Source organism: Corvus cornix, chromosome 22 (assembly GCF_000738735.6).
Source record: "Corvus cornix cornix isolate S_Up_H32 chromosome 22, ASM73873v5, whole genome shotgun sequence".
NCBI lineage: Eukaryota > Metazoa > Chordata > Aves > Passeriformes > Corvidae > Corvus > Corvus cornix.
The window spans coordinates 4260785-4283816 of NC_046351.1; the positions used below are offsets into that span (position 1 = coordinate 4260785).

Consider the following 23032-nt stretch of genomic DNA (forward strand, 5'->3'; position numbering starts at 1 on the left):
CCTTAAATCGCTCTCGCTTCCTCTGTTAACTTCATTGCCACGTGGAGCAAAAATATATGTACCACATGTGTAGGGTGTATAAGTCAGCATGTGTTTTACATATTGGATGTCTGAAATCGCATACCAGAGCAGCTGCCATGGGGAGGAAGCTGGCAGCTGTCCTACAGAGCACTGCACACACACCAGCCTTGAAAACGTCCTTAAACCCAGCCAGCCTCAGCATCTCCTGCCACTTACTGCAGCAACAGGGATAAAGAGAATGGGCCATATTTATTTAACTGGGTGCCAGAGGAAAACCTGTTCCCTGCCTCTTGCTGTGTCCCACCCTATGAGCAAACCCCATCGCAGAGATCTCCTTTCTGCTCAGGCTCTGAACTGCGAGACTGAAATGCTTCCCATGTGGAAATGTATTCCATATTTACCCAGCTGTCCCAGAAATGTTGGCTGGGAGCAGGATATTGATATGGCATTAGTCTCAGAGCCAGCTGAGTGCAGAGCTGCTGGGTTTTACTGGGCACTGACAAACAAGGGGTGTGCTCTGATTTAGTTCACACTGGCCTCCCTCACCTGGGAAAGTGGAGCAGTGAGAGAACCTTCCCTGCCTTGTCTGTGTGGTGTTTCACATCTGAATGTGAGGGTTGAGGGTGCTGAGCATTCCTTTTGGGAATACTGTGCATGTAAGGGGACTGGACTGACAGATTTTAGAGACTTTTGCTGCATATTTTAAAATTTCAGTGTTTACCTCTGAAAAATAGTTTTGATCACAGGAAATGCTCCATTTTATATCCAGCCTTGGTTTGGTATGTGCATGGGTGCCTGAGAGGAGGAACCTTGTAACAGTGTCTAACTAGTTTGGGATATCACAGGTACAAAATGGGTTCTTGAAAGTTTGGTAATTCATCTCTTGGTAAAAGCAGCCAGTCTTTGCTCCCCAGTCTTTGCTGTGCAGACTGAGCAATGTGAATGCCCTGCTGCATTCAGCCTCACAATGTGACCTCTGAGGATGGGATTGCACAAACTGGGCTTTCTGAAGGGGTTAAAAAATGTAGAGACAAAGCTGGCTTCTGGCATGCCTTTGTGGCCCTGCCTGCAGTGACTTCATCCCTTTCCCATGGAGATTGTGCCGTTTGCTCAGATACACCCCACACACTGCAGGGTTTTATCTTGCATTAAACACTCCTGGCCTGTGCTTGGCTTCCAGACTTTGGTGTCTGCCCCTCAGTGGAACAACAAATGACCATCCATCCCACAGAGCCCGCATCTGAGCTGTCACTGTGCCTGGCACTCCTAAAAAGAATTAAAATACATACCCTGACTCACAAAAAGCCTTTGGGAGAGGCTTCAGTCTTCAAGTCAGTTTGACCAGGAACTGAAGATGCAGCATCCATATAAACTGGAGTTGCCAGGACGGTCTGAGAGGGACATTTCTTGTGGCTCTTTGGTAATGTTCGTATACTCAAGTCAGCAAACATGAGGAAAGTGAGCCAGGTGCAAGTCAGCTGCTGAGGTTTGACCAGGGAATATTTATTTAGGAAGAAATGTATGAAATGTGTGGATATTGACCTCGGAGGTGGTGCTGTTGTGATGCCTTCCCCAGGCTGTGGGAACACTGGGAGCACAGCTACTCGGTTCCACATCCTTAGAGAGGTATCTAGCCCGTGTAAACACTGGGTTAACTCTTCCTCCCACCCCTCTGTGTCTGGCTCTGCCTTCACCTGGCTGTCAGGATATCCCAGTGGCTTTGCTCCTGGATCTAACAGAGTGCCTGCCTTCATTCCAGGGAGCAGATCCGCCAGGGCCTGGAGGAGCTGCAGAAGGTGCTGCCAGGAGGGGACACGTACATGCACGAAGGATTTGAGAGGGTAACTGGTGCAGGCTCAGTGCCTGAGCAGTGTCTGCTGCTCCTCAGGAGCTGTAGAACACAGGGGGCTGGTTAAAATCTCTCTGCTGGGTGGGAAGCTGTCAGTCCTACCTGGGCCTGCAGTCCTGTGACAGTGAGGTGAGGCCACAGCTCACACCTGGGGTGGCCAAATAAATGCAGATGTTATTGTCTGCTCTGACCTTCTCCTTCTGGGTGCATTTTTTACATGTTTTACAAGCTCATGAGTTTTTCTAAACCTGAGCTCCTGCACTCCCTTCCATCTCTGTCCTACGTGGGTTTTGGGGAGGATTTTGAACTGTCTGCCTATTGAAAGTGCTGCCCCATCATTGAGATGTGAACACACAGCAGACACTCAGCTGACAGAGCTGCTGGTTTATTTGCAGTTGGAGTAGTTGATCTGGAGGTGCTGGGGAATATTTAGCATTGGGCCCAGGATGTTCCTCGAGGATGGAAGTGGATGGGATTTCCAGAGAGAAGAATAGAGGGAGACAACACTGGGGTTGGTTTGACTGATAAGACCTTGCAGGAATGCAGTCAGAGCCTGGGCAGGAGCCCTGCTCTGTGAATCAGACGTCTGAAAGCAGAGCTCGTGTGTAAACTGCCAGTGTGGCATCCTCCCTGCTGCTCTCTCTTCCGTTCTGGTGCATGAGTAGATGTTCACAAGGTCTCATTATTGATTTATTGCTAATAATCTTCTGATTTAATTTCAGGCAAGTGAACAGATTTACTACGAAAACGTTCACGGTGAGAGACTTTCTCAATCCATTGAATGTTTTTTTTCTCTTTCTTTTTGACTGATAACTTTAACAGATTTGAAATGTAGCTTTGCTGTGGGAAGGCTGGGGGTGGCTTCTATTCTTGCAGGAATGTGGTGCTAGTCAGGGTAGTATTCCTGAGAGGGAAAAAGAACAAGTGGAGCTTTAAGGAGCTGGAATTGAAGTGTTTCAGGCCAAAAGTGAGAAGCCAGGCTGGCTGCAGGTGCTCACCCTCACCAAAACTGTCTGGTACCTTACTTTTGCTGGAGGGTAACCATTTCTTCTTCCTTCTGAAGCACAAGTACATGGAGAAGCTGTTAGGTAAAAGATTTTTTAACCAGCAATTATTAAAACCAGCAGTAAGTGCAGACAACTGGAAAAATGTTTGTCCTTTCCTTCCCTGTCATTGATGTGAAAACTTTCTGGTTAGGAAGGGAAGGCTGCAAAGTTTAATGATGTTCCTGAAATGTTACTAAGGAATCTTGAAGATTTTAGGCCCTTTTCCCACCATCTCTGTCTAAATCCCCACTGAGCTTTTTATCACAAGCTGGAAAAACCCCTCTGGATTTCTTGAATTGACAGCATTCATAAAATCAGGAGCTAACCAGGAACAAATTGCATTGGGTTTTTGATGGCTGCAGTCTCATTTATTGGTCTGAAACACCACCAAGTTATGCCCTTTAAGTGTGCTACTGGCAGGGTGTGTTCGGAGGTGGTTTAACAAACACAACCCAAGCCAAGGGACTGAAGAGGTTTGTGTGTGCAGGTTACAGAACTGCCAGTGTCATCATTGCATTGACAGATGGAGAACTCCACGAAGATCTATTTTTCTACTCGGAGAGGGAGGTAAGTGACTTACACATTTGTAGTCAGGGAGACAGTGCAGTGTCTGGGCTTGCTGCTGTGAATGCAAAAGAAAACTCCACTTTGGTGCTCTGCAGACATGAATCTGAAGGATAACCATTGACAGCAGCAGCCTCTGACTCATCACAGCTGAACCAGTTTGCGGGAGAGGGGTTAAAACTTCCAGTTAAAAATAAACACCAGAAGAAGGAATTGTTCACAGCTGAAAAGTTTCAGTATTTACTGGATTGCTCTGGGAAATGCTGAATATTCTCACTTTCACTTTTTTTCTCCCACAAAAAGTAATGACTGCAGAAAGAGGATGGCTTCTGTCACATCAGAAGATCTTTCAGATCATCCAATCTGACGTTTCCACAAACACCTCCAAGATTCGAGCACATATTCTCAACATCCCCATTAAATTAGTGAGCTATGCAGAATGCCAGCTAAGCAGTGGCGTGAGCACTGCCAGCTTTGCTGCAGAACGCTCCTGTTGCTGTCCTCTGGACAGTCCTCCCTGAAGAGATGAGCAATTGGCACTTGTCAGTCAAACAAACCAGGGTGACCTAAACTTGGAAGTTGGTATTTCTGCATGAATTTGCTATGGACAGAATTTTTCCTCTCAGTCTGTCCAAAGTGCAGCATTAAATCCAATAACAACAAAAAGAATGGGTTTGTAGAGTAAAACCAATATTGCTCCAGCAAACCTCCTGAATCTCCAGTTCCCCTCCTTACGGTTCGTCTCTTTTTATTTCCCCTCTGAAATAAAAAATCCACAAGAAAAACAAGTTTGTTTTTAGAGGTGAATGAACAAGTTGAAAGGTCAGAAGTGTTATATTTGTTTTGGTTTGGGGAGGAGCAGTTATGGGCTGGTAGAAGGGGATCCTGAACTCGGCACTCACACTGTGAGTTGCTGCAGTTGTTCGAGTTGAAGCTTCCCAGGGTAAAACTGGAATGGTGCTTTTCTGCTAAAAAAGCACTTTGCTGGTGAACAACCTGCATTGCTACAGTCTTCCCATACAATCTGACTTGCCACCATCTCTTCTGGGAAGGAGATTTCAGTCAGGTTGGGTGTTCTTGTTCCACTGAAATACAATTAAATGGCTGAATTCACACTTAGGCATTTGGAGCAGTTGCCTTTGGAATGGTAAATGCAACTTCAATGAAACAGCCTGGGAAAATCAAACCTGGGGATGCTCTCCCTTCATTTCAGGATGCTGTGTAAGCACTGGGAGTGATGCAGTTTTAGGGCAGGTGGAATGGGGTCTGTCTCTCACCTCTGGATATCACGAGGCCAGGCACACCTGTCTGAAACAGAAAACACAAAAGTGTTTTAGGTTACTGTTATACTGTGTGCCCTAAATGATGAAAAGAAAATTGATTTAGCCCGTCTGACATCTTTTTTGGGAAGCTGGAGGAGCTAGAAATGTGAAGTAATTAGGTTAAAAAAATCCACCAAATACCTTGGGAGTTGCTTTACTAAACAACAGCAACTCTAGCAGCAGATAAAACCTGATTTTACAGAATCAGGGAGGAAAACTTTTCAAGTCCTCTTTTGATAGCTCCCCCTCTGCTCATTTTACAGAGAAAGAGTAGATTTATGACTGAGAGCTTTCAGGAAGCTGCATCCCATCCCATTGGTAACCTTGTCCTGCCTCCTCTCCCCGTTCCAGGCGAATCGCTCGCGGGACCTGGGAGCCACCGTGTACTGTGTGGGTGTGAAAGACTTCAACGAGACCCAGGTGAGGGAGGCCTTGTGGTCCCTGAGTGCTCGGCAAAGCTGGGACAGGGGCACACACCCCTGAATCCCCTGCTTAAGGCTCTTCAAGGAGTTTTCATCTCCTTCATTCCCTGTCTGAAGTGACCTCCTGACATGGCTGGGTCTGGGTCTTTGTTGGCTTTAGGTCCCTTTTTGTCTGAACCTCCAGATGTGCAGAGCTGCCCCTCTGCCTGCCCCAGCTACTCTTGCTAATGCTCGAGAACAGCAGGGGAAAAGACAGGAAGGACAGCAAATTGTCTGGCTTGAGCTGGAGGCAGGAAGACATTGTGGGGGTGTTTTTCCCCATAAAACTGAAGTATGGCCATATAACATTTCAGTTTCAGTGCAGCTTTTCTTTCAGGGGAAAACTGTGCCGTAAAAAGCAAACAGCTTCATTAGTGATGAGTATTTCACAGTGTTTTGTCTGACTTATAAATTTATCATATGAATGTTGGTATGTCCATGAAGTATATTTCACACGGTGACATTTCGCTAACATGAGTGAAGCACTTGCACAGCCCCATTGCACTGAAGAGGAGGCTGAAAGACTTTTCCCAGGTTTTCAGCTTTCAGAAAAGGAGTCAAACCACACTTAGTTTAGAAAAATCTCCCTTGAATCAAATGCAGAGACTGGTATAACCCAGAGTAAGTCATAGAAGAAGCAAAGAGAGAATAAAAATGGCACAAGAGACCAGACCTAAAGCAGCAGACCTCAGGCAGCTGCTCCTTGAAGGCATTTAGATGGTGAAAAAAATTAATTGGCATTAGATGGCTGTGCCTGAAGCCCCAGAATGGATGAGGAGGAGGAATGAAGTGAGGGAGCTGTAAACATCCAGCTTTTTATAGCAGCTTCTGCAGCTCACAGCCAGCAATGAGCTGCTTTCCTGCCCTTCCTGGAGCAGCAGGGGAAAGCTGCCCCAGGATGGCTCTGGATGCAGGGCAGGGGTTGGAGAGCTGGGAGTTGGAGTGACAGGAGCTGGACTGGGGCAGCCCGTGGGGTCTGGGGAGGAATGTGAGGCTGCTCTGCTGCCTCCAGCCTGCGGAGCTCCAGGAAGCTCCAGAGAGACCTGCTGGGCTGGGGGTACCTCTGCCAGGGGAGATTTCCTGGAACGAGCCTTGGCCTTGCAGCACTCAAACTGAGCCTGCTCTAGCAGATGCATGGAGAGCTCATTACTGCCGAGCTGGGCTTGTGTTTCTGCCTTAACCCTTGGCGTGCTCTTGGCAACTGAACCTGCAGGCAGCTCTTTGCAGGTGCTGTCCTGGCTCCCCTTAACTCACCACAACCTCAGGAAGGCCCCTCGTCCTCATCAGGGAGTTTTCTGAATGCTCCTCTGAGACCTTCCAACCTCCACTCACAAAACATCTCCTGTTACCTCCCTGCTTCCTTCTTTTTGGCTCTCTGATGGTTGAACGTGGGACCAGGAGACAAAGCTCTGTCCTGACAGGAAAGGTGAATCAGGCCTGTATCTCCATGTGAGATATAATTTCAAGGAATCATGGAAGAATTAAGGTTGGAAAAGACCTCCATGATTATAGGGTCCAACCTTTTTTGGGTGCAACCTTTGCCGTAGAGATCATTAGACCAGAGAAAGCCACGTTCTCTGTCTTGTCTCCAAGTCTTTTCTGAACCCTGATACAGAGCTTTAGAAAGTCAATCAGGCTGACAAGATAAACTTTTTACTGCTTAATAAACCATAATACAGTGGCAATCCAGAGAGAGGAGTTGAGTATTTGAGGGTTTTATTTGCAAGTGAATTAATGTGGAGAAGTCTTAATTTGCTGCCTGCTGGCTGACTGATCTCGTTCTTTGCATTTCTGTCTTATTTCCTCTCCCCACTGCGTCAGCTGGCCCGGATTGCTGACAGCAGAGATCACGTCTTCCCAGTGAATGATGGGTTTGAAGCCCTGCAGGGGATCATAGACTCTGTGAGTATTTTCATTCGGGTGTTTGCACTTGTGCACGTTGGTGTTACCCTGCACAGATCAAGGTTTGGTTTTCCCGTGTTCACAAGAACCTGCTGAAAAATCACGGAATCCTTTAGCCCAAAGGAAGCAGCCTTGGTTTGTACTAAAATGCTACTTCAAGGCTGAGTTTATCAGTAGGTCCCTAGGTTTCCCTATTCCCAGCTCCTGGAATTTCCTGCAGGGATTGGGTGCAGCGTAGAAGAGCTGGCCCACTTCAGTGGCTGGGCTGATTCGATTGCTTCCTGTGGCTACAAAGGATGGGAAATCCGTCTGGGGCCCCGCGTGTTCTCATTTTGGTGCAGGCTGCTTGGGGGATAAAACCCAGATGAAAGCTACAACGTGGAGCTGGGGAGGGGGGATTCACTGGGGGGCTCAGATTTCTCTGTTTACGGTGGTTACACACTATTTGGACAATGCAATTCCAAGCAAAACCATTCCCTCAGCACAGGCTCAATTTTCCCTGGTGCTCTTGCACGGACGTGGAATACAATCCCTGGCTTATTGGTTTTCCTGGCGCTGTCTGAGCGTGGATCTACTGCCTCAGCTCTCTTGGACCATCAGGTGTTGCATGTCATTTCAGAAAGCAACAAAACAACAAAAAAGCAATAGTTTGCTTCCCAGCCTTGCATTCCCTTTGCAGCTGTTTTTAATGAATTCCAGCAGCAGCTCTGACTCCCCTTCCAGTTGCACTGAACAGAGTGGGAAGACTTCAGCCTCCAGGCAGCCAGTCAAGAACTGCTCCAGCTGACTGGTGCAAGGTTTCCCAGCTTGGGAGGGAGGGTCACAGGGAAGTGCAATTGTACAGTGATGATCTGTGACCTGAGCACTTGCACTGGAGTGGAGTCATTGCCGTAGCCTGGGGAGAAGGGAAGTGGTTTTGTGAGTGAAAGGAATGACAAGGAGGATATTAATCACTCCAGAGAACAACAAACAATCTGTAGATTCCTGTTCTAGCTGGAAAATCAGGTCCCTCTTTCCTACTTTTCTCATGCTTGCCAAAAGCACCCCTGTGCTGGAGCAGACGAAGCCTCTGTGGTCACAGGGAGTGTTAATGGTGAAAGGGCCCTGGCATCTGGAGACTCCTTTCAGTTCCTGTGTAAGGGCTGGCACAGCAAGGATGCTCAGCCACGGGGAGAGGGGACTGATCAGGCTACAACTGCTGGCTGGTGTCACAGGGGAAGGAGAGATCCAGTGATGAGCCTGGGGAGATGAGTGCTTGAATTAATTCTGGAGATGTGAACACCTGGGTTGGTGTGGGTCTGCAGGGGTTTAGTGTGAGCTGCCCTGACTTTCCCCTCCTGCCCTGTCCTGAGTGGGTCTTTCTCAACCCTCTGAGTGTGCAGAGGTGGTGGACTTGGAAGTCCCTCTGGAATAGGGAAGAGGGTGGGAACTGGGAGTGGTGGAGCTCGGGGCTGGCCTCAGCTGGGCCCCTGGATCTGCTGAGCAAAGATATTCGGGGTGGTGGGGCTGGGAATGTTTCTGAGCACCTGCCCTTCCTTTCTGTGGCAGCCAGAGAGCTGGGAGTGAGCAGCTGCAGGGAGATCTGCTCCCAGGGCTCCAGGAGGGATTGTCTCCTCCAAGCACCACCAAGCCCTGGAGATGGTGCTGAATTGAGAGGAGACTCCAATCCCACACTGAGGTCATGCTCAAAAACCTGATTCCTAAACTGGGAGCTGAGGGTGTTCAGTGCGCTGTGGGGTATGGTCCTTTCTCTCCCATGAGTTCCAATGTGACTTTTTTATTAAGCAAACCAATTTCTTTTTCTGCCTCATCGTGCAAAAGCCACTGCTAAAACTCCAGCTTCCCCCTGGTAATGACTGAGTGATTTGAGTTTGTCAGGAGGGAACAATGTGGAGCAGAAGCAGATTTGATTGATTGATTGCAGGCTGGGAAGTTAATGGAAGGGACTGAATTATTTTATTAAATTTTCCTTTGCTATGAAAAATTTCTGCTGATCAACCTGTCAATTTAAAGCAAATGAAGCAAGTCTTAGAAGAAAACCTGAAATTCAACTTTGTCTCCTGCCCAGTACAGCTTTGGTAGGAGTGCTGGAGGCGAGGAACATGAAGCAACATGAAAGTCAGGATGGGATCCTGTCATCACCTTGCTTTAAGCCTGTAACAGGAGCTGACTGAGGAGCAGTTCTTGGAACAGGAACACTCCCTGATCCTTGCCATGTGTTAAACCATGGCACCAGCCTGGAGCTTATCTCAGAGCTGTAATCGTGGGTCCCTTAGCAAGAGGTCTGAGAGCTGCAGGAAGCATTTGTGTTGGATAAGAAATGAAGTAGCATCAAGTAGCCTGTGGCACTGTCTTCCATCTGTATGAATTGCACAAATGGTCCATCCTTTCAAGTTTAATGTCTGTGTGCTCCTTTTGGATCCTCTTGCAGTGGTGTTCAGCTACTCTCAGCGTTTTTCAGGTCCTGCCTCAGCTCTTAGGATTGATGCAGCAGCTCAGAACTGATGTGGCAGTTCAAGGTGTCCCTTCACCCCAGGAAGTTTTAGCTTGGCAATACACTAAATACTTCTGTTATACCAGTGTTTCCTGGGGCAAACTGCAGTGCTGGAAATGTGCAGTGTGGGGACTTTGCAGAGCACTCGGTGTGAGCATGAGTGAGGCGCTGTGAGGAATGTGGTGATGGCTTTGTGTGCCCATCCTGAGCTGTCTGTTCAAGCTTCACTGGCAGATGAGAAACTGCAGATTGCCTGGTGCAGGGAGAGGGGTGAGACCCCCTGAGTGGGGACAGGGATGAGAGAAAGTTAATTCCAAACACGTCCTGTAAGTGCAGATTCCATAATGGATACGGAACATGTGTATCAGCTGATAAGCCCCAGCCTCAGCTGCACAGTGTTTCTTGTTAATTTTAATGGTATATGATCAACTTTCTACTTCTTTCTTCCCCCAAATGCATGTTTAAGAAGGACTTAAATGCATTTATTTTACTTAGCTCATGTAGATATTATTGGACAGGAAACACTTCCTAAATAAATGGCTGTTTTGTAATTGGCAACAGACTTTGGCGTTCAGTAATTGGACAGAGCTTGCTAACGAGCAGCGGGCACCAGGCTGCAGGTCATTCTCAATAACACTAATTAGGCAGTAACCTTCTATCACACTTCAGCATCCTGCTTGCTAATTAGAATTCCCAAATTTGGTGAAAAGAATGTATAAGGAATATGCAGCTGCTGTGGTGAAGGGATCTGGCTGTGTGCTCATCGTGAGCAGAATATATCAAGCGAAAGCTGCAGAATTTCACTCCCCTTCTTCCCTTTGTCCCCAGAAGGGCCCAGTGACCTGCTGGGCCTCTCCTGGCTCGTGGCCCTGAGTGCCTCCCCTGGCAGAAAGGTAAAAGAGTCAGGAGGTTGCACCACCACCCTTCCACGGGATTTGCTTCCCGGGGAAGCCAGACCTCAGGGATGAGCTGCACCTCCAGCCCACCAAGGCTGTGCATTCAGAAAAGGACAGATCTGATGAAATCCACAATGAAGACATTGAATGCTTTTTGAATGTGTTTTTTAATGAGGAAGAGACATAAAGGAATTTTTTTGTAATAGTTCTTCTGCCTTTTGCAATAATTCTGCCTGATGTTCACTTTAAGTTAGGGTGTGTGCTTGGAGCATTGGAAACTTAATCTAAATCAAAATAAATATTGCAATTGGCACTGTAAAAGTGTTTAAGGCCAGTTTTTTATAGTCATGTAAAGGGATTAGACTGGACTGGGAGATCTGCATCATCTAACTGAGACACCTGCTATTTCTCCATCCGAGCTGCCTTGCAGCAGAATGTTTGCAAATATCTGAGTAGAAATTGTGAATCTCAAATTTAACCATGTGAGGTTTTACTTCGTTAAAAAAAGAAAAGTATTGATTGTATTTTACATTCTTTGTGGCTTTCCTTATTCTGCCTTTTAAATTCTTCTAGTCCTTCTCAGTTCTGTTCTCAACTGTTGACTTTCTCTTTTTTTCCACTTGACAGTTCCTGTAAAACCTTGTTCCTGCAAATCTTCTCTCTCCTCACCTGTCAGCCTCCCACCAGCTCAGACCGTCCGGCTTCCTTCAGCCCCTTGGTACTTTCAGCCCTGCCTCCTGAGTAACTCAAACTTCTGTTTAAATGTTTTAAAAAGCAAAGCCTGGCTCTCTGAGCAGCTTTGGCAATCAGGTATTTGAGGCAGGGAGCTGTGACTGTGGAGAAAAAAAAAATTATCTTTTTCTTACAGAATTTATTGTATTGGTTGCTCTTCCTTCCTTACAGATGTTTCAATTTAAAGTTGGGAAAATAGTTTTCATGTTGGATTTGAGTCATCAAATGATGCTTGGCTGACATTTACTTGCCTCTCGGAGCTGACCTGAATTTTGATCGGTGTTGCCTCGTGCAGGGGCTCTCGGAGCTGCTGTCCCGGGGTCACGGGCACTGGCACAGCTCTGGCTGCGCACTGAGGAGCTGGAGCTGCTGCATGCAGAGAACAGCCTGAGGAGCTTCAGCGCCGCGGGGACAGAGCCCAGCCCTGCGAGCGCTCGGCAGAGCCTCAGGCCGAAGGGTTTGTGTGAATCCCTGCACACAAAGGGCTTAAAGCCGGGGACAGCCCTCCCAGGGACGCGCTGCCTCCTTTAAGCCTGGGTTAAATGGAGAATTGTCTGGTCTGAAGTCACAGAGCAGCTCTGGGGATGCCCTCGGGGGAGCTCGCGTAAATCAGGTTAAAAACAGAAGTTGTAGCCCCTCGGGAGAGAGCTGAGAAGTGGCTCTGTAGGCATTTCTGGGCTGGTTTAGTGCAAAGCTAAACAGTTTAGCTGAAACTCGTGATGTTTTATTTGGAGTTTTGGGTCCAGAATAACTCTGGAGAGGGAGGTGTGGCTGCAAAGAGAGGGCAGCGCTGCTGCCTCCCCTGCGCTGCAGGGCTGCGGGCCAGGGGTGCAGAGCCCCTCTGTGCCCTGGGACACGGCAGAGCCTGGCATCCCTCCCCTTCCAACCCAGCCGCAGCTCAGGGAGGGCAGGGACGCCCGGCTGGGTGGTTGGGAGTGGAAAGCTGAGAGCCGTAACTGTGCCACGAATGCAGAGGGCTCTGATGGGTTAAATGCTCCCAACAGTGCGCTCCCTCATCTCTCACGTCTCTGTTTCTGTGGAAACAAGGCTGAGGCACTTCACGACATTTTATCTCTTTTAGATTTTGAAGAAGTCCTGTATAGAAATCCTGGCAGCAGAGCCTTCCAGTATCTGTGCAGGGGGTAAGTATGAATGAGGCCACGGTTCTTCATGTTGCCTAAAATACAATTTTCAGTTCATCTCTAATTGCTGGAGAGTGCAAAATTCGCTAATTACCTGGGGCTATATACTTCACCTTTTTTGGGGGGGATGAATTTCTTTTTCACCTTAGGGTAGTGTGCACATGTCCCACTTCTGCCAAGTGATCAAATGGGATTTTCTTACAGAAAAGGCCTGAATTCTGAAGTTTTTCTTAAATATTCTTCTGCCAAACCAGTCTGTCTTACTCGGGCTGGGGCAGACACGAAGTAGATGCACTGCACTTAAAAGTAGATTTACATACTTACTCAAGTGATAAACAATGATGCTTATAGAATGTCATGGGCCAGAAGATGACTTATCATCATCATTTATAACCATCTCTAACACTTCCTAAATGCTTTGATCTTATCTCTGCCATTCATTGTGCCTTAATGGGAAGACAGGGATAGGAACAGCTGTGCCCAGCAGAGCAGCTGAGAGGAAATGCAGAGGGGTTTATCAAAACTGTTTGCATCAGAATTTGGCCAAGACTTCACAAGAGGAGCGATCCTTGGAAAATGCCAGCAGTTATTTGGATCCTCAGTTCAGGGCCTCGTCTCCAAGCTCGGGCAAATAGTCCCTTGCTCTTGGACTGCAGTAATTTAATCACTTAGAGCTTTGAGACCAGTGAGAAAGTGCCATTGGCTGCACGAATTATGTGCATTGGTGTCCTTAAAATCGATGTTTGCAGGTCCGGCTGTGACACCTCATGTTTTCATGTTTCTCTGCACATCCTTGAGCAATGGTGGCAGTTTTTTCTTTTCTTTTTGTTTGCAAGGAGCAAACCTGGGGGCTCCTGAGGCCACTCTTGCACTGCTGACGTGTCCAGGACACTGCAGGGACGAATTTCAGCCGTGACATAGTTCTGAAATGGCAGGTTTTGGATGATTTGGCTGTGCAGGGGGCACTGGGCTGCTCAGTCCAGCCCCAAGCAGAGCCAGGCTCCCCGTGGTATCACTGATACTCTGTTCTTTGTTCTTGAGCTCGCATCCCCCAGAGCTTGAGAATTCTGTGATTTCTCTTGAATATTTACCAGAACAGAGCTCTTGTGCACTTCCCAAGTGCTCTCCCACAGCACTCAGTGGGCCTGGAGCAGCTTCCCTGGATGTGCTGGGATGATTTGCAACTTGGCTGTAAACGAGTGGGACCTGGAAGGGAGCCCAGATTCCAGAGCAAATCTGCTTTTCTTGACAAGTACAGTGTGCGGGTCCTCAAGGGAGATAAGAGAAGATGGGGACTGTAAAATGCAAAGGGGAAAGATCTGAACCTGCAAAAACGAGGTTCCCTGCTGCTCCTGGGGATTTAAAATCCGGGGTGGTGTCACTGAGATTGCTCCTGTGTTGTCTTGGACAATTTCACGTTCAAATCACATTCCCCAGCCAAACTCCAGTGGGGATGAGCTGAGTGCCTCTCCCAGAGAGTTACTGGAGTTGTGGGGGCTGCTTCCTTTGCAGTTACCTGGGAAAGGAACACCTAAACTTCTCCCAGTTATGTCACTAGAAGATTTTTTTGCCTTTCCATGGAACGATATTTCTGCCTTTCTTCACCCAAAACTTTCTGCCATTTAAAATGGACACTTGGAGAGGGGAAAACTCAGTGTCCTTGAAGCTTCATGTTTCCACTGCAGGCCAGTCAAAGTGTGTCTGCGGTGAATTGTTTCCTGCTTCTAAAAACTCAAGTTGAAATTGGGTAGGGAGAGTGTGGAAGTTGCATTTTTAACAATTTTTAACCTAAATTGTTAAACTGCCAATTTTAGCAGTTGAAAACCTGTGAGATGTGCCTTGGCTAAGTGGCCATTCCCTGCCTGGCTCTGCATCAATAATAACCCAGTGCCTGTTTTTGCAGAGTCCTTCCAGGTTGTGGTGAGGGGAAATGGCTTTCGCCACGCCCGCAACGTTGACCGGGTTCTCTGCAGCTTCAGGATCAACGACACGGTCACCCTCAGTAAGCTCCTTGGATTTGCTTTGTTTTCTTTTCTGACTCTGCACTGGCAGGTATTTGGATCTTCAGATACGTTGGTTGTGAAAGCAATAATTACGGGATGAGGAGCTTTTAATTTGCAGCATGCAGAAGGGATTATTTTTTAAGAGGCAAATAGCTGGTGGCACTGTGTGCTGTGACTGACGGCCAGCGTGTGAGCAGAGGAGCTTAGGGGGATGAAAATGCAGAAGGCAAGAACCTTGCTGCAAAGAGCATCCCTCAGTGTCCTGCTGGGCTGTGAGCAGGGGGATCAGGGGTGTTTCTCCCCTCAGCTGTGTTTTGGGGTGCTCAGTGGGGCTGCTCGTGCAGCTCTACACTCCCTGCTGGTGGAGGCTGTGCTGCAGCAGCGGCTCAGGCACTGCTGTGCTGCTGGGGGAGCTTGGAAAGTTCCCTCTGCAGTTCCCCCGGCAGAAGAACTGAGGTAAGAGAAGCAAATGGTCCCCTGAGAGTCTGGTCTGTTTGTGACGTGCACTGGGAGCCACTGAGCTGGCAGGGCTGAGGACCCCACTGCTTTCCTCTGACCCTTATGGGAAACCACATAACTCACAGCTGACACCAGCAGTGACAGCAGAATTCATCCATCCTAACATGGGATTTGTTCAGAAAATGCCTGGTTGTTTTGGAGGCAGTCCTGACCCTGTTCAGTATAAAATAAATGCATTAATTAGCTCTAAAAAGTGGAAATCTAAAGGCTCAGTGTGTTCTGAACATCTGTGTGACTTGTTCTTTGGAGCAGGGGGGGTTTGCTGGGGCTGCTTGCCCCGTGTGGGATGTCACTGAGCCCTGGGGCAGGTGTGGGACAGTTGTGCTCTTGCAGTGCCTCCTCCAACAGGCAGGTTCTGGACTTGCCAACTCCTGAGTCACCGAGCAGAAAGTTTGGCTGGCCCTGGTTCGCATTTGCTTAATTCAGATGTGGTCAGTGCTGAGGATGTGAGGAGCAGAAGCTGGAGGGCTGTGGAGCAGGGCACTCATTCCTGGAAGGCTTTCACGGAGCTGGGAATGCCACCCACCAGCTTCCCACTGCTCAGGGTCCTGTCTGTGGAGACACCAGCACAGGGAACCTGGGTGAGGCTGCCCTCATCCCAAACACTGTGACCTGCTGCTGAGGGGGGAGGAGGAGGAGGAATCCTTCCTCCCTCTGTGCTGGTCCAGCCCAGTCATCTTTTATGGTGTCTGTCATCACAGTCTCATCGTAGCTTTCAGGAAAGATCAGCTTATCTTAATGCAGCCCCTGGGCTTTCTGAATTTGAAGCTGCCTTCCTGTGTCCACAGAATGGCTGTGGAAAATAAGGATAAAGGGCAAATACATTTCCTGCCCTCTGACCTGGTGTGTTCATGGTGTCCTGAATGGATGCAGAGGTGAAGAGTGAGCTCACTCCCCTGGCACTTCACCAAGCCCTCTCCGGCTGTTCTGCACAGCCTGGGGTTGTTTGAAGCTGTGACGTGGCAGGAAAAGGACACAAACCCAAATTCTGGGTTCAGCTCCTCCCTGACTGAGGGAGCTCAGCAGTTCCCAAAGCCAGGTCTCTCCAGGTGGGAACTGGCACAGCTCTGTTGGGTTTGAGTTGCTCTGTGGGAGATCCCAGAGCTGCAGCCCCTGCCTGCTGCTCCCAACTCAAACAGCCCTGAGAGAACTGAACCAGGATTTTATGGAAACCTCATGGAAGTTGGATAGCTCAGCTGCCTTTGTTTGCTTGAAACCTCTCTGCCTCTGATTGTATCAGGGAGGGAGGTATTTTTAAAAGATAACACTAAGCCAACAGTTCCTGAAACCCTAAATTATCCCAGATGAGATGTAGCTGGGACGTGCTGAGGTTAAAGGCATGAGCTAATGGGGTTTTATTGGGATTATTGGCAGGGAAAAGTGGCAGGTGAAGAGAGCATCGACTCATAATGTTCATAGTTATGGGATAAAAAAAAAAAAGGAACATCTGTAGAAACCATGAGGAATATTTGGCTGAGCAGAGCTGTAATGAGATGCATGTTCAGCAGCAGGGTGTTCCTGCCAGCAGCAGGACCTGGGAGAACTGGGTTCAGCCTGCACAGAGTTAAAAGTAATTATCCAGTGCAGTGACTTATGGCTGCTCTGTGGTGCTAAAATGTCTGTGTCTGCCCAGATTGTGCAGGAGCCAGCAAAGATAGCTCTGGGCGGAGAGGCTGAGCTCTGTCCTAAGCAATTCACAGCTGAATGGAGATGAAAGGTTGGTGAAGGAGCAGGCACCACAGCAGAGCTGGGGCTGGATCTGCTGCACTCAGTGAATGCTCTGGATGCTTGGCCAAACCCCCTCCTTTGCACAAACTGGCCTGGATTTCTTATTCAAAGACACTGGGAGCAGGACAGTGCCAGGTATCAGCAGAGAGTGGGATGATGGGGACTGGATCCCCAGACTGCCCAACAAATATCTCCTAAAAATTGTCTTCTGTTTTTAAAGCCTAGCAGATTGCTCCATTTCCCCATCTCTCATTTCTCCCGGCAGCACAGCACTTTTCTTGTGATATCCTCTTCACTTTCTTGCGGCTTTGTCACTCGTAGCACAGGAATGTTTTGCTTTGCAGTTCCACTCTCTAACCCCTGATTTCCCTGCCTGATCCTGTCACTGCAACCCACCTCTGAATCTTTTTATTTTCTAACAGCAGCTTTTCTCCTCCCACTCTGCTATTAGAGAATGTCCCTCTCTGTACCAACTCCCTCAGGTGTCCTGGGGGGTGTGACCTTTGTGAGGGACACAATCCGTGCCTCCAATCTTTCTGAGGTGAGAACATGCACCAAGGGGAGCTTGGCCTCTGCTTTTGAAGGGTGGCTGAAGTCACTGCTTGTCAAAGAACACGAAGGAAGAAATGGTTGTGCTTCCCTCAAATGCTGCCCCGGCCTCCAACAAATTGCAGTGTCAGAACTTTTAACCCAGACTTCTGTGCCTTTGCCTCCAGCAGCGTTCCCTGCAGTGGGGATTTGTGCTGAGGGAGGAGCAGCCCCCATGTGCAGGGTGGGAGCTCTGCCGGGCTCCCCCAGTGCTCTGTGTGGCACCAGTGAAGAGCTGATGGGGACAGCCCTGGGGCTGGGGCCGTGCTGGCCCAGGGCTCCTGCCCGAGGGACCCTGTGATGGTGCAGCACGTGAGCAGATCAACACTGGGGTGCTCTGCCAGCTTCCCTTGTAGCCCCCTTGAACAGTTTGCTCAGCACATGAACCCCTCAGAGCAAATCCCTGCCCTCCATCCAGAGGCTGCTGAGAATGTGATATCACTGCTCTGTGCTTATCTGTTCCCTATCCCCTCACCCTGCTCTGGAAGGCTTTGGCACTCAGGGCTCGTGAGTCCCTGCACAAAGCAGAGCAATTACAGCTGATCTCAATGTGGTTTTCATTACAGCATTAACAAAACATTTTTTATTTATGGGTCTTTCTTGTAGGCAGTTTCTGTAGCTCAGAGAGAGTTCCAGTGTCTTCCTGCATTCCCGTCTCCCACAAAGTGGGTTTGAAACACAAACTTTGCTTGCAGAGTTGTCACAAGAGTGGCATGAGAGGGGGAGTCAGACAGGGGGAACAGAGACCCAGCTTTGGTAGGTGGGGCAGAGAATTGGGAGGTGTTTTGGCTCATCTGAGGCGACAAAGGGACAATGGAAGTGCTCAGGATGACTGGAAGCTGCCATCTCAGGTGGGATGAGGTGCAGAGCCCTCTTAGAGCAGCAGCCTCCACACCAGCCAGGCTGGACTGGAGTCTCCCCTCCTGCAGGAATAGCAGACCAGGGCAAAGCATCTCTGAGATGTACTTCAGCTGAATGCAAATCGTAAGTACAGGGAGAGCAGAATGAAACTGTTAGTGTGTGATATATGGGAAGTTTGGCAAACAGCTTTTGCAGCCTTTTCTGGACCAAAATACTGCTGACCCTGCGAGCCCTGCAATCAGCACTGCAGTGTTGCAGTGGCAGTTTGGAATGTTGGGCTCTCCTAAACCCTCCTGTAATGGATCCTTGCAGTCTGATTTCAGTGCACCAGTGGGATGAGCAATGGGATGAACCATTAACCAGAGGGAAGGCTGTTAATTCTGGCATGGTTATATGGCTACAAGAAAGTGCTGCTATCTGTCACCTTCCTTGGGTTCTTGTAATCTCTCTTTTTTTTTTTAAGTTTGCTCTTTTGTGTTAAAGCATCCTGCATATATTGAAGCTTTTATTATTATGGTTGGGAAATATTCCAAGTCCTGACTTGCCAGAAGGTTACACCCTGCTAATGGCATAAGAAATTATTCACTGTTGCTGGGAATAATAGATTTTCCAGGCTCCATTTAGCTGTTCAGGTGTAGGAACTCTGGGTATAGAATGGCAGGAGTCTGAGCAGTATCAGGTACCTGGTTGAAATGGCATCCAGATGTGTTTTTGTGGGAGGTTTGACCCTCATCCCTTCCTGCTCTGAACGGCTCAGGCCTCAGGACTGGCCAGTTTGGGTTGTCTGGGGGGTTTGTACAGCATGACCTTATTTTGCTTGAAGGAGGGATGCACAAGTAGGAGGAAGTTGTGCCCGTTACTGTGGTGGAATGCCAACTCAGAAGTGAGGCATTGAGCTGTTTCCTGGAGGTGTCCAAGCCCTGCCCGTGGTCGGTGCCTGGGAGGGGATCAAGGGCATCCCTTCTGTAAAACTGTCCAAGGAGGCAAAGTGATTCCCGCCCCATTCCCTGGCCAGCCCCGAGCAGGGACTGAAATGACGTCCAGGGCAGCAAACTCAGCAGTAAGCCGAGCGCTCCACCCTCCCTCCCCAGCCCTTCCACCACCGCTGTCAGCGGTCCAAACCACAGATCCCAGGCTCTGGCAGCTCTGGAGCTGGGGAGCGTTCAGCGCACCTCCCGCAGCACTGGGACACAGCAGCTCTGTCCTGCAGCAGCCCAGCACAGCTCCATCCCCAGCTCCATCCCCAGCTCCATCCCCAGCTCCGGTGCGAGAGCAGATGAGAAATGTTGTTCTGTTTGCTTTCCCTGTGTCAGTTTTCCAGGAAGGAGTCAGATGGGCCAGAGTTATGCAAACCAAATGGATCCTCTTTTGTTTAGAGCAGAGGGAAACAGTCACTCATTTTTGCGGTGAAACACAAACATTCTCCAAACAAACTAATCTCTGCCTGCAGCCAGCCTGGCCAGCCAGGAGCTCCCCCGGGGCACTCCGGGCTGATAAACTTTCTAGAGAGGCATGGACTGATGGGAGTTGGGAATGGGAAGGGACAGAAAGAGAAACAAAAACCTAATGAGAACTAAGGGAAAGGCCCTGCAAGATGAAGCAGCTTTTGTTTCAGTGAATGCTGGCACGGAGAAGCCTTTGGCCTTGGCTGCCAGAGCTAGCAAAGGAGAAAACAAGACACTGATCTTCATTTTCTTGGCATGTGTGCGCTGAGACAATGTCATAAATTCATGGGAGTTAATGATACAGTCATAAATCAGGGTGAGAACAGCACTGTGGGACCAGATGTGCCACCACTGCACATCTGCCTTGTGCAGAGTGGGAAATGCTCCTTGGTTTGGTAGCTCCATTGCAAAACTGAGGGCCTGGATGTGCTGCAAGGAGAACTTCAGGGAAGGTTACAACTTTTCATTGCCATTTCTTTTTTTCTTTTTTTTTTTCCCCTTTTTTTAATGGAGTGTAAAAAATAAACAGTTCCTAGCCTGCATGAGGAAATATCCTTTTATATTGCTTCCAAAGCAAAGAAATACACTGGTATGAGACAGGGGCTCTAATGTGTGACAGGAATTACCAGAGCAATACTACTGCTTTCTAAAACTGTACCCAGCAGAAACCTCTTCTAGGAATGTCTGGGAAGGGATGCTTGGCTTTGTGAGTCCTGCTCCTGCATGATGGGATAGATTCTTGTAGTCAGTACCTCTTTATGACTCATAAATGCAGCAAAATGAGCTGTGAGACCCTGCTCGTGAGAGCTGAGAACAGAGCAGGATCAGGAGTGCTCTGCTGCTGGTGCCCTGAGCATCATTTCCCACCACCCATGTGAGTAAACTCATCTCAGTGGCCCAGGGGAGATGTTTCTGCCTTGAAATGCAAAATTTTCCATAATGTACCGTTTCTTTACTTGGGTATCTCCACTTTTATATAACCTGTTGCAGCTCCAGCTGGGCTCCTGCACAGAGTGATCCTGTACTCTGTCCTCCCAAAAAGCTCCACACCTTCAGCTGTGCTGTGGCTCAGACATGTGAGGCAGCTCTTTATCCCCCATCTTCTTTATGTATCAAGAGTGAGGAAAACCAATTATTTAAACTTGCTCTCTAAGGCCTGTAGTACTGATTTGGCAGTAATCCCACTCTTTCTCTTTTCCAGATGAGAAGCCTTTTGTGGTGGAGGACACCTACCTGCTGTGCCCAGCACCTGTGCTGAGAGAAGTTGGCATGTACGTTTTTCCTACCCCAATATTCACTCTGCCTGTGGGGAGATGGGCCTGGGTCACCTCCCTGTGCTCTGCTGTTCCTGTTGGGGTCCCAGGCTGACATTCCCTCATGATCACTGGCAGTTGTGCACTGGAGCACAGGGGCCAGGGCACCACCAGTGGGAATTATCTGCACAAGAGGCTTTTCTGAGCACCAGCAGCCCAGGGCCCGGGATGGTATCAGACTGAGGGCTGTGGATGAGCTGCCCTGACTTGTTTCTTGGATTTTTTCAGGGAAGCAGCTCTTCAAGTCAGTATGAACGATGGTCTGAGCTTCATCTCCAGCTCTGTCATCATCTCCAGCACGCACTGTGTAAGTTTTGACTCCTAAAATGCTTCTGTGGGGTGGTGGGACTCAGCAGCAGGCGTGTGTTATGTCGGTAGTAGGGCTGCCAGGTTGGGTAAGCCTGGTGTGAAGGATGTGTTCCCCCCTCTAAGGTGAGTTTGAAGGTGTGACAATGTGACATTTAGTGTGTCTTGTGTGCCGCGATGTGGCCAAGCTCTTCAGCCTTCAGTAAACGCCTCAGGCTGTGTCTGTGGTGGGACAGGGACCAGATCTGCGCTGGCAGTGCCCTGGAGGTGTCTGTGCCTGCCTGGCACAGGGAACAAGGAGCAGCTCTGCTGCCTTCCTTACCTGGCCTGATCCCTCTGCATGGAAACCAGCAGGGAGCCAAAAATGTGCTGGGTTCTCCCCTGGAGTGGGTGGTTTGTGGCTGCAGCCGCTGTTGTCAGCGGGGAATTGCTGCACCCAGGCTCTGCTGGAACCGGGATGATGAAATTTGTAACTCCCAGTAATGCTGAAGATGCTGCTTCTGCTGAGTCCTGGCTGTTGGGAACAGGGCATGAAATGAGTCATGCTGCAGGGGGTAGTGAAGGAATTCATTTGGAATTCCTTTGGAATTCCCAGCAGTCCTTCATGCTTCAGTGTGTTCGGCTTTATTCATCTGTGGGCAGACCTGTCACTGTACAGGCCATGGGTGAGGCCCTGCTTTAATTTTCCTGTGAACTGACCTAAAGCAATTTTTGGGAAGCCAGAGCAGTGTTGCCAGAAATACTTAAAAATGTGTCCCCAGCCTGCTTTTGTCCCTGTGCAGCAAAGGCCACTGGGTTTCTGTGCAGAATAAGGGAGAGGCCAAGATGTACAACATCAGTTACCAGAAGGGTTCTGTGGCCCACAAAGGCTGAGGCACCAGCTGAGAAAAGGCTTTTGTGTCACTTGAACTCGATCCTTGTTCAACAAGGACAAGATTGTATGGAGAGAGTTTTCAGAGATTACATGAGAGGTTGTATTCCAAAACTGACAAAGGTTTCCTTATGCCTTAAAAGAAGGGAATTTATTTTATTAGTCAAGTTTCAGTTCTAGTTCATTGATCACTGGCAAAAATGTATTTGCCTGTTGTCAGCACATAGGGGTTTGCTGTGTTTTACTCATGTGAGGCAGGACCTGGGAAACAATTCTTAGAGAAAAATTATTCCTTCCTCATATGCTTTCTCCCAGGGATAGAATTATTATTTGTGGGTTATAGGAGATGAAATACCTGTTGGTCTTCTGTTGTTTAATAGCTGTAAGGACGCTTTTGAAAATGCCTGTGCTCCATGGCACTGCCCGTAACTCCAATGCCTCCAGACTGGGAACCTGGATTTGCAGTGCAGCTGAGCAGCCAGAACTCAAACCCAGATCCTGCATCTAAAGCTGGATGCAGAGACATTCAGTGGCTGCTTTGCAAATTCTATCTCAGGCTTCACTAATCGAGGACATTCCTCCTGGGCAAACACACATTTTGTCTTTGTAGCAGTGTTTTATGTTTTCAAATCCTTTTTAAAGGTAAAACTGTTTACTGAGACTACAATGCTCTCTTTAGTTAAGGTTACAAGGGCTGCAGTCCTGGAAATACCCCTGTTCAAAATGTGCACCAAATTGTTTAACTGACTTCAGATCAGGGAATTGGGTCTGTTGGGACCATCTGCAGCTCGGGTGGGAGAGTGAGAGCTGGGAAATGAAATGATGGTAACACACAGGGAAACAGCAAAGGTTATCTTCCCTGTGTGCAAACCAGCAATCAGCACTTTGGGCTCCCCTCTGTGCTGTGTTTCTGGAATGGTCAGGTTTGGAGAGAGGTCTGGAATGCCCTCTCCAAAATCTTCCCCTATG

At 48.6% G+C, this 23032-nt stretch overlaps 1 protein-coding gene across 1 annotated transcript in view; it reads left to right on the forward strand.

Annotated features, from left to right (window-relative positions):
* The window catches only part of ANTXR1 (ANTXR cell adhesion molecule 1), a 78153-nt gene that overhangs the window by 9640 nt on the left and 45481 nt on the right, over window positions 1–23032 (forward strand). The window contains 9 exon segments of the mRNA XM_039564287.1: window positions 1781–1862; window positions 2593–2626; window positions 3404–3483; window positions 5154–5222; window positions 7085–7165; window positions 12369–12429; window positions 14333–14431; window positions 20775–20844; window positions 21115–21193. Of these exon segments, the coding sequence (XP_039420221.1) occupies window positions 1781–1862; window positions 2593–2626; window positions 3404–3483; window positions 5154–5222; window positions 7085–7165; window positions 12369–12429; window positions 14333–14431; window positions 20775–20844; window positions 21115–21193 (655 nt within the window).